Source organism: Rattus norvegicus, chromosome 4 (genome assembly GCF_021556685.1).
Source record: "Rattus norvegicus strain SHRSP/BbbUtx chromosome 4, alternate assembly SHRSP_T2T, whole genome shotgun sequence".
Taxonomy (NCBI): domain Eukaryota; kingdom Metazoa; phylum Chordata; class Mammalia; order Rodentia; family Muridae; genus Rattus; species Rattus norvegicus.
The window spans coordinates 106,164,894-106,176,049 of NC_141537.1; the positions used below are offsets into that span (position 1 = coordinate 106,164,894).

At 48.5% G+C, this 11,156-nt stretch overlaps 1 protein-coding gene across 2 annotated transcripts; it reads right to left on the minus strand.

Moving 5' to 3' along the window:
* Window positions 1-1,277: 1,277 nt before the first annotated feature.
* Window positions 1,278-2,338, minus strand: Tmsb10 (thymosin, beta 10). 2 transcript variants are annotated; one of them, NM_021261.3, is made up of 3 exons: window positions 2,275-2,338; window positions 1,851-1,962; window positions 1,278-1,574 (listed from the first exon to the last, which is right to left on the minus strand). In NM_021261.3, exons 2-3 carry the CDS (start codon window positions 1,948-1,950, stop codon window positions 1,540-1,542), a joined length of 135 nt encoding a protein of 44 aa, NP_067084.1. In that variant the 5' UTR covers window positions 1,951-1,962; window positions 2,275-2,338; the 3' UTR covers window positions 1,278-1,539. The 2 variants fall into 2 exon arrangements, with proteins under 2 accessions (NP_067084.1, XP_087515199.1); XM_087659073.1 differs by having other exon boundaries at window positions 1,283-1,574; window positions 1,851-1,994; window positions 2,275-2,337.
* Between the last annotated feature and the right edge of the window lie 8,818 nt (window positions 2,339-11,156).

Below are 11,156 nucleotides of genomic sequence, written 5' to 3' on the forward strand. Positions count from 1 at the left end.
CAAGAGTCAAGCCTGTAGGGGAAGGGAAGCATGGTTGCTGCTTGGTTTTAACGAGACCAGAGGTGAGGCCAGTAAAGATTCAGGAGGTTTTTTCCTCTCTTCTTTCTTTTGAGATAATGAGCTTATTAGGCCCACTTACTAGAGGAATTTTCTTACTCAAGGAATTTTCAACAAGTATGGGACTTAATTCAGCTCCATCCTATCCTGGGTCACTACAAAAGCTGCATCTGTGGGAATCACTAACACCAGAGAAAAAGAACCATTCCCTATTCAGAGGTGATGGCCTCCAGGTACCAGCTGGAGTTGATCCTTTATGTAAACCAGGCAGAGGCTCCCCAACCTGTCTGTCCTCTGACCTGTCCTGCCTGCCTGTCTCACTACTAGGTTTTAAATTTCTTGTGGCCAGGAGGATACAGCTCATTTGAACTAACTGCCCCTATCCTTTTATCCAGTCCCTTGGGGGTAAGACAAAAATGTGGGGCAAACCCTATCCAATTGTTTCCCTCCCTCCCCTCCTCCAGGAAAAGGCTACCCCTGTAATCATAAGCCTGCCCAATACCCCTGGGCTCCTCCTCCATTAAGCCCCACGGTGCTGGTCCCACCCCTCCCCTGTGGGTCATGAAAGGGTGTGACCTCCTTCAGTTCAGCCGCCACAACGCAGTCATTGATCTCACTTCCACCCTCAGCGGATCTCTGTCCCGGAGGCGGCTCAGTCTATACTCCCCCTCTAATGGCTAACGCATTCGAAGGTTCAGACAAAAAAAAAAAAAATTGGCTGATGCCGGTGGCTGCAGTTCCGATGTCTGTTCCGCAAGTTGTGGCCTTTGTTTTTATTTCACCTCATTCTGTAACACCCAGAAGAAAACCTTGTGTTTGTGTCTGAGGGATGGACCCCGACCTCGCCCAATTCCCAACATTCCAGAACGATTCTTTGCCCCCCCCTTCCTCTAGACTTTAATAAATCACTGCTTCTGGTGTGCATTGAGAGGTACAAGGGCAGAAGAAAAGGTAGGGTTTGCAGAACCGATCAAAAGCAAATCTTAAATCTTTTGGACAGCATTTTTCAAAATGGGATTAAAATTTATGTGAATTGTATTAAGAGCGGAGCAACTGAGAACCCAGGAAACCCTGTGGTGAGAAACCCGTAAAACCAAAATAAAACGGTATGTCCTCCTCAGCTAGTCCACTCTACCACGTCCCCCACTCCCCCTGCGCCACAACTCACTCCCAATTCCGCTCTGTCCACGCATACTTCACTAAAAAATCCAGACCACGCAAACCATGCCACGAGGTGTGTTTTATTTTCATCAATCATACAAATAATTTTCTATAATATCCCTGGGCAAACCGGTGAAATTTGGCAGTCCGATTAGTGGGGGGGTCCCCTTCAGAGACCCACGGGCCGGTGGCATCGGCGCGGAGTGCCCGGGTTCACAGTGCAGCTTGTGGCTCGCGTCCATCTTGCAGGTGGCTCTTCCTCCACATCACGAGGGGGTTCTTGGAGATGAAGGGGTGGGGTGGGGAAATCTTCCTAGGCTTTTAGGAGATTTCACTCCTCTTTTCCTGTTCAATGGCTGCGAAGGGCGGGATGTGGTCATTGGAGAATGGACCTACCGTACGGCCCCCCACACCCAACCCACAAACCTGGGGTGGGTGAGGAACCCAGGAGGCCTGCGGACAGAGATGGGGTTTGGAAGAGACAAAGTGCTTTGTGTGACTGGAAGGGTGGCTGTGGCCTTAGATTAGGGGTGGGAAGATAGTGGCCGGATGGGGGTTGGGGGTGCCGGGCTGGCACAGCAGGGAAGGGAGGAGCGCTGGGGTGGGAACCCGGAGGCGGGGGGCACACTTACTCTCTTTGGTCGGCAGGGTGTTCTTCTCCTGCGTCTCGGTTTTCTTCAGCTTGGCCTTATCGAAGCTGGCGATTTCCCCCATGTCCGGCTTGTCTGCCATTTTCTTACAACTCTGATGGGCGAACCAAGGCGATAATGGGTGGCCTGGGGTTTGGGGGTGACCAGCACGTCCTGGATCCCGCGCCTTCCGCGAACGCCTCTCGACGTGGCGTTCCCAGTCCGGGGCGTTCCCGCAGCCCGGAGGCCGAGGATCCGGGACTCGTCTACCACACCCTCCCTCCGAAGCCCCAGGGCGTGGCCTGCTAGCCCCAGAATGTTCCAAACCGTCGGGTCGCCTGTTGCAACCCAGGGGGAACGCGCCCGCCAGCCACAAGCTGCCCCGACCCCACCCAGGGTAGGCCCCAAGGCCAGCGCTGTGCCTCACCGTGGATTCTCGTTCCGAGCTCGCGCTCCAGGTACTCCCACTCGCGTTGCTGCAGCAAGAGACAAAAGAGCGGCGCCCGCCCCTCGTCTTATATACACCGCGCCCGGCCCCGCCTCTCGCCCGCCGCAACGAGGGCGTGGCCAGCCCGTGAGGGGCGTGGCCAGCGCGCGCGGGGGCTGGGGGCGCTCAGCATCTCCAGGCTGCCTGGGGCTCCGCCCTTCTCGGCCCGCGTTCCTATCCCGCTACGATCCCGCGTTGGGGGTGGCAGGCACCAGCTACCCGTGGTCTCTTTTCCTGATGCATCTCCTTCTCCTAGTACCCGAGAGCCTGCTGCTCACCTCGCGGGAAAGGCGTGGGGGGCAGCGGGAAAGGACTTAGGGTTTTGTTGAGTGGATATGTGGTGTAGAGTAATGGGTGTGTGGGCGAGCACGCGCGCTCTGCTGCAACCCTGCTCGCGGGAGACACCCCACCCGCATCGCCTCAAGACTCTTGCATTTGCCTCTCCAGAGTCTCCTTTCTATTTTCTTGTGGCTAGTGCTTCTTAAAACAAGCTGTTTCAAGCTTTGTCTAAGGGCGGAGGTGGGAGCTAGGAATCCCGGGAGGGCTCCACTGTGCCTTTTCTTAGTGGTCGTTTAGAAACACTGTATTGGAGGGTGCGGTTTTTCTCCTTCAGCTAACCTTCAGTGTCGTTTTTAAAAGGAAAAAGAGGAAAAAAGCTCCTTTGCCTGCAAACGTTTCTTTTCTTATTAACCCTTACAGGAGTGAAATAAAGCATTCCTGAAAAACTTACCTCTTCAGCTCGTACAATAAGTTCTAGTATAGTCACTCGGGTGAAACACCATCTATTCCCCCTTCCCGTTTCTTTCTCTGTGTTGAATAAGGAGCATATTCTACTGATAGGAGAAAAAAGAGGAGAAACATTTCCTGAAGGCAAACTTCATGGTCCACATAGACAGAAACAGAAATTGGTGTGTGTGTGTGTGTGTGTGTGTGTGTGTGTGTGTGTAGTTGTCTCCTCCACACATCGAGGCTTACCCTCATGGTGGCTCACAAGCTTCGGTAGCTCCAGTTTTATGACACTCAGCATCTTTGTCTGGCCTGCTTGGGCACCAGGTACCAGTGTGGTGTGCTTAAAACATGTACATACAATAAAAATAAATCTTTTAAAGAAAGTTGTTTCTTACTTATGTAATACAATCCTATGATTCCTGTGCTAATTCCCTTTTCTAAGAAAATTATTTTCTTTAGACAGGGCCTCACCTGTCTATGTAGCCCTGGCTAGCCCTATCTCTCTATGTAAATCAGCCTGACTTTTAACTCACAGAGATTGGCCTGTTTCTTGAACGTTAGGCCTAAAAGCCTACGGTACCACGCCTGGCCCTGTGCTCTGTGTTCCCTACCACGCAACGACTGGTATCCAGGCCTCCTCTCTTGTTGTGCTGGACCCCTGCATCTTCTGTGTCAGGGCAGTAGACCAGAAAAGGAAGGAGGATAAGGGGCCCACACCAGAATTTTATGAACCAGGCTGGGAAGTAGCTTCCATTACTTCTATCTTCACTTCCTCGGCTAGGACTTAGTCACGTGGTTTCACTCTAACTCCAGGAAATCTAGTCTCTCTGGGGAAAGGCGAGCAGGGCTGGGTGGGGTGAAATGTCTCTGCTTGTTGAAGGATCTGCTGAGTTTGAGCACGAGACTGTCCAGACCTGTGGAGACAGTATCTCTGCAGAGGGTTTTACTGCCACCCAAGCCCATTCCCGATGCAATACTAACTGTAAGTCAGGTCTGGGCTTTCTGGGCTTCACCTTGAAGCCAGAGCATAAATGCCCAGTTGTACAAGGCTGTGCCCAAGGGGAGCTCCATTTCCTTTTCTCTTTATTTAGGAAAGAAATCTGATTCTCCTAGGTATAGAGAAGAGATGCAGGATTCCCAAACAAAGGAGCCTGAAGCTGACTTGCAGGCATTCCCTACACTCGCTAAGTTCAGCTCAGTGGTTCCTTTCCAGAAAGAAAACACCCAAGAGTGTTTAGATGCTAACATACTTGAGTCCCTGGGCTACATCCCCAGCATCACCATAAACTCAGTCAGAAATCTTAGCTTGTGGGAGGGAAACGCAGAAGAGGCAGGAGTTTAAGGCCAGCCTTAGCTACATAGTGAGTTAGAGGCAAGCGTGGGCTACCTGAGACCCTGTCACAAACACAAACCAAAAATAAATGAAAAAAAAAAAGGGTCAAATCTAGCAGCCTCATTTAACCTAATAGGCAAGGACTTTGAAATCCCCACATGTACCTCAACAGTTCTCCCACCATTTTTTACCTGTAGGTTGGCCTGAGTGACCTTCTTCTAGTAAAATGTGGCAGAGACGGGCTTTTATGACTTAAGAGGCCAGGCCATAAAAGACCACATGGCTGTGAGCCACTGTCATCAAGCATGGTGCCTTGGGGCTCTGAGAGAATCCAGCATCTGGAAGGAAATGCTGCAAGTCTGCATTCCATAGAGTGGAGACAAGCTGTCCCTGACCAAACTGAATTTAGGAGCAAGACAGGCGTTGCAGCTGCTTGAAGTTATTAAGTTTCCAAATGCTTTGTTACAGAGCGACAAAGAACTGGGACACCAGGAGGAAGGAAAAAGTCAGAACCTAGGGGTGCCAGGGTCCCCCGGTCCCATTTGGAGAGTTTTTCTGTGTGTCTTCCGTGACATTCACACGCACATTTAAATCAGTATTTGCTGGGTGTATGTGGAGTGTGGAGGGCAATGGTGAGACACTCAGAGTAGAGAAATGATTGAGCCAATGGGGCTTCCTTCTGCCTTGTGTCCACTAACCGCTGTCGTTATCAGTGACACCATTTCTGCCTGCTGCTTGGAGCAGACCATCCTGCTCACTGACGGCTTAGGGTAGGCCGCCCAACTCATAAACAATCACATTTCCACTTTGATTGAGCAGGATGATGGGAAGCTGGAGGATGAATAAGTAGGGACTTCACAGGGCCTTCTGAAGGCCTGCGGGGGATGGGGGATGGACAAGGGGACAGGGTGGTGGGCGAGGCCTTTTCAGACTTGTCCGGTCTGACATTTTTGTTTTATTAATTTTTATTACTTTTGAGACAAGATCTCATAATCTCTGACTGGCCCAGATATGTAGCTGAGGATGGCCTGAAACTTTTGTTTTCTTTTTTTTCTTTTTTTTTTTTTTAAAGGTTTATTTATTTTATGTATATGAGTACACTGTAGCTGTCTTCAGATACACCAGAAGAGGGCATCAGATCTTACTATAGATGGTTGTGAACCACCATGTGGTTGCTGGGGATTGAACTCAGGACCTCTGGAAGAACTGTGAGTGCTCTTAACCCCTGAGCCATCTCTCCAGCCCGAAACTTTTGTTTTCTTACTTTCCCCTCAATAGTGCCTGGATCACAGCATGAGGCACTACACCTCTTTTTTTGGTTTTGAACCCCAGGGCTTTGTGCATGGCAGGCAAGTGTCCTACTGAGCTCCAGGTCATAGCCTCAGTATGACTTTTTTTTTTTTTTTTTTAAATCAGAAACTGGAATAAAGGTATGGAGAGAATGGTAACTTCATAAAACTGCTGAGCTGAGGGACACCTGTTGAGGCTTCTTGGCTCATCATGGACCCTACCAAGGGAAGGGTTCAGTCATGGATGTGGTGGCCATGATTCATGGAGAGAGTCCAGATCTCGACCCTGTCCCTTGCCTTTTTCACCCAGAGTCTCTTGTAATCCAGGCTGGTATCGAATTTGCTGTGTAGCCAAGAAAGACTGAACTTCTAATCCTTTTGTCACTACCTCCCAAGCACTGGATAGCAGATATATGCTAGCATGCCTGGTTTATGTGGTGCTAGGAATTGAACCTTCTGCAGGTCAGACAAGAACTTAAACAACGGACTTACATCCCCGGCCACTGGCTGACTTCTGACTCTGAGGAAATCATTCACTCCTGCTTCGGGGCTTTTGACTGTGCTCTGCTGTCATTTAGGAAACTGCTCGCATGTCCCTCTCCTTAGAGGACCTCAGCTACCCTTAAAATAGTAACAGCGACCTTGCCATTCTCCATCCCTTAATTGCGTTTCATTTTTGTCTTCGTAGACCCTACCTCTAGCCAGAGCATAACCAAACATTTCATTTTCTTAAAAAAAAAAAAAAAATCCCTCAACAGGAAACGAGAGACCTCATCGCTCTTCTTTGCTGCCACTTCCGCTGCAGGCTGCATTCTTTTGAACAAATGCTCAAATTTCCCAGTCAGAATGGAACGAGTGGTCGTGGGGAGTGGCAGAGGGAAGTGAGCAGCTGTGTGGACTGTTGCAGAAGGGTTTATACTCCTGTATAGCATGTTTATGCGGTGTGCCAGAGCATGCGCACAAGGAGTCAGCACGTCTATCTGCTACCTCTAGAGCTGTTGATACATTTGTGAAAGTCTCCTTTGTGGGATTAGTTTTGCCATTCTGTGTGAAAGAGACAAAAGAAGCATGGAAAGCAAACCAGAATGCAACTCTGTGTGTGTGTGTGTGTGTGTGTGTGTGTGTGTGTGTGTGTGTGTATGTGTGTGTGTTTAGTGTTAATTGTCAATTTGACAGAATCTAGAATCACCTAGAGTTGGGCCTTCGGGCATGCTCATGAAAGAATTAGTCTGTTAATATTAACGAAGCTGGGGAGACCCGCACACTGTGCAAAGCTCTGTTCCCTGACTGGGATCCTGGTCTGGAGAAGGGGGCAGGGCTGAAGAGCAGCACACATTTCTGCCCTCAGCTGCTGCTTCTAAAGGGCTATTTCTGTGCCCCTATGTGAGTTCATGCACTCCACATTCGTGCATGTGCCCTCAGAGGTTAGGAGAGAGTGTTAGAGCTCCTGGTGCAAGTTATGAGTGCTCCCACGCTGCTTTATGTCTGTGCTGGGAGCCCAACTTAGTTCTTTTTACCCACAACCACTGAACCATCTCGGCAGCCCCTTCGTATGTTTCTTTTTTTGAACGATTAGATTTTATGTGTATGTGCTTGAGCACACGTACGCAGGCCTATGGAGGTCAGAAGATAACCTGTGGACCTGTGGGAGTTGGTTCTCTCCTTTTACTACAGGAGTCTCAGAAATTACTACAGGAGTCTCAGCTTTCCCTGAGATCCCATTGAGCCATCTCCCTGACCAAATATGAATGTGTGTTATATGTTCTTTGGTGTTTGAAACCAAAGGCTAGCTTTGAGCTTGCTCTGTGGTCCAGCAGGCACGAATGGCCTCTGTTTACCCAGTGCTGGTTTTTTCACTCGAATGCTGCCACAAAGGACTTTCCTTTCAGAATCTTCGGAATATCCTCTAGTTACAATCCCGTGCCTATGCAAATTGGGTGTGTATATAAATAAATCAGGTCCGTTATGAGAATGGACATGCGCAGTTTAAAAATGATTATAGGGGGGCTGGGGATTTAGCTCAGTGGTAGAGCGCTTACCTAGGAAGCACAAGGCCCTGGGTTCGGTCCCCAGCTCCGAAAAAAAGAACCAAAAAAAAAAATGATTATAGGACATAAACCCTCAAAAGGGAGAAACATTCTCATCATGCCTAGTAGGAATCAAGTTCTTCCTTCTCTTCAATCTTTACAAGATTTCCCTAAGTAATATTTCAGCCCTAGAGCACTTTCTTGTTCATGTGGCCCACTGCTCTTTTGTAGTGTATTGGGGCCTGCACTGTAACTTTGCTTTGAATAAAGCCTTCTCAATAATTTGCAATCAGTGTGAATTTTATTTCAATTCTTAAAAAAATGGGGGAGGGGCAGAAACATGGGAGCCCCAGACCCAGACCCTGAGTACCGGCAGTAGTGGCGCTGTGAGGAGAGAGCTGTCTTTCTTTAGATGAGGTCACATGCTTGCCAATGGTTATCTGATGTGCTCCCCGCCCCCGCCCCTCATGAAGAAAGGCAATTGCTGTGATGTAAGCAGCCCTTGGGAGAGGTCTGTGTGTCAAAGAATGGACGTGTTTGTCCGGTAGCCACCTAGAAGCTGAGGTTTGCCAATGCAGACTTGGCGGTGTGGCTTCTGGACTCAAGTGAGTCCTCCCTCAGGTGCTAGAAAATTCTAGGGCAAATCATGAATAGCTTTAGGAGCCTGGGCCAGAACCATTTAGCTAATCTGCTCCCCCAAACTGGGAAGACAAACTAACTTTGGTGTGGGGGAAGAGGGGTTGGAGGGCGTTTGTTTATGCTGCGGACCTAACCTAGGGATTTCTGCTCAGACCACTGAGCCACCCTCAGCCCAAAAGAATGCGATGGTCTTCCTTCCCTGTTAACTTGACTGCATGTAGAATCACCTAGGAGACTGAGCATGCCCACCATGAGGTTGTTTCCTGAGAGGTTTAGCTGAAGGGGAAAGACTCTATGTGGATCTCACCACACCATGCTATGGGCTGGGGTCCTGGCCTGAAAAAGATGGAAATGGAGCTGAGCAGTTGTGGCACAGCCTTTAATCCCAGCACGTGGGAGGCAGAGGCGAGGAGATTTGTGAGTTCAAGGCCAGCCTGGCCTACAGAGTGAGTTCCAGAACAGCCAGTGAAACCCTGTTTTGAAAGAAACAAAGCAACCTCCCCCTCCCCCACTGTAAAAAAAAAAAAACCCAACCAACCAACCAAACAAACAAAAACTTGGGAAAGTGCAGCTGAGCGCCTGCATTCTCCTCTCTGCTTCTGGACTATGGATACAACGTGACGGACCACTTCATGTTCTTGCAGTCATTCCTTCCCTACCACAGTGGACTGCATGCTCAGAATGTGAGCCAAGGAAATCCCAACAATTTATAAGGTGTGTGTGTGTGTGTGTGTGTGTGTGTGTGTGTGTGTGTGTGTGTGTGTGAGAGAGAGAGAGAGAGAGAGAGAGAGAGAGAGAGAGAGAGAGAGAGAGAGAGATATTTCGTCATAGCAAAGAGAAAAGTAGTTAATGTAGGGAACGTCTTACTTCATGGTACAGACTTGAGACAAAGGAAAACTTGAGCGGTGGAAACGTGCTGGTTGCCCATCAGTGTGCATACACTTAGTGCCACTCAACTCTGCACTTAACAATAGTTAAAATGATAAAATTCGTATTATGTTTATTTTGCCACAATGAAGAAAGAGTAGGGGGTTGGGGCTATAGCTCAGTGCTAGAGTGCTTGCCTAACTTGTGTGCAATTCTAGGGTCAGTCCCAGTGCTGAAAGCAAAACAAACAAACAAACAAACAAAAAAAATTGAAAATGGGAGAGAGGGTGGCTTCTTGCTCTTCCAGAGGCCCTGAGTTCAGTTCCCAAACCTGCATTGGGCAGTTCAAAACCTCCGTATCTCCAGCTCCAGGGCATTTGACACCTTCTGGGATCTGAGGGAAGCTGCACATAGGTGTCCATGGCTGGACACAGACATAGGCACAGACACAGACACAGACACAGACATAGGCACAGACACAGACACAGACACAGACACAGACACAGACACAGACACAGACACAGACACAGGCACAGACACAGACACAGACACAGACACAGACACAGACACAGGCACAGGCACAGGCACAGGCACAGACACAGACACAGACATAGGCACAGGCACAGACACAGACACAGACATAGGCACAGACACAGACAAAGGCACAGGCACAGGCACAGGCCCAGGCACATAATCTCAAACAGACAAAGAAAAAAAAGTGGAAAAATTGTGAGGAAGAAAAGGCAGTCAAAGTAAATGTTGTAGGAAATAAAGTCCAATAGCCGATTTACAGAAGCCAGGCGAGGTCCAGATACAGAGAAACAGAAAGCACTACAGCCTGCTACAGCCTGCTAGCTTAGTTATTCCTCCATAACCAAACTCTGTTTAGTCTAGCTAACTAATTCACCAACCCATGAGTTTGGATCAGAAAATTACCAGCAGCTTGGCTTGCCTAATTCCATGCAGACCTGATAAAACTGTGTTCCTGATAAACTTTAAAATAAACCTGATGTGGGGCCAGAGAGATGGCTCAGAGGTTAAGAGCACTGACTGCTTTCCCAGAGGTCCTGAGTTCAATTCCCAGCAACCACATGATGGCTCACAACCATCTGTAATGGGGTCTGATGCCCTCTTCTGGTGTGTTTGAAGACAGCTATAGTGTTCTCATATGTATAAAATAAATAAATCTTTAAAAAAATAAACTTGATGTAACATACAGAGGTGAACCCATGCATATTTTAGAAAAAGACAGGCATATGAAGCAACGACAATGCTAGATGGAGTAAGCTTGAGCCCTCCTGACTACTCATCTGAAGAGGACGAGGTATAATGTCCTCCACACTCAGCCAGGGAGCCTGCCATTCCAGCTGACACTGAAACACAGGGGTTTTGCCTGCTGGTCTGTCTGTCGTGGGCCTGGTGTGTGCAATGAAGAGAAGGAACTGTAGTCGGAGACTGTTGTAAACCATCATGTGGGTGCTTGGCTGCCTCTCCAGCCCCAAGAACATGCTTATTAATGGAAGGAAAGACACAGTATTAGCTTTAACTAGTACATGGGTGAGGAAACAACTTTTTATGAGTCAGGCCACGGGTCTTCACATATCTCCATTCCGTACGACCTTGGGGCCGGCTAGATTTGCTGTAAGAGTCATTTTCTAGTTTGTTTGTTTTTTTTAACTGTCCAAGAAGATTAAGGACATTTCCCATGGTGATACCAAGGTCACATGAGCACGAAATGAAATGAAGTTGCTACCAGAAAAATACTCACCCTTGCTGTGAGCCAGTCAGTACTCTTGTAAGTCATAAGCCTTTTATTTTGAAGTAACCATAGATTTATGGGAGATGGTAGAGAATCTACTGAGGACCCTTCTACCTTTCTGCTAGTTTCCCCTAATTACACAACTCTAAGAACACAGTATCAAAACCAGCAAGCAACAT

What these genes read in the sequence shown, in the direction of transcription:
- Tmsb10 (NM_021261.3), bottom strand. Translation starts at nt 1,950, where the DNA reads ATGGCAGACAAGCCGGACATGGGGGAAATCGCCAGCTTCGATAAGGCC. An exon ending in CACCCTGCCGACCAAAGAGA is followed by an intron (nt 1,575 to 1,850) that starts GTAAGTGTGCCC and finishes CGCCCTTCGCAG; the next exon opens with CCATTGAACAGGAAAAGAGG.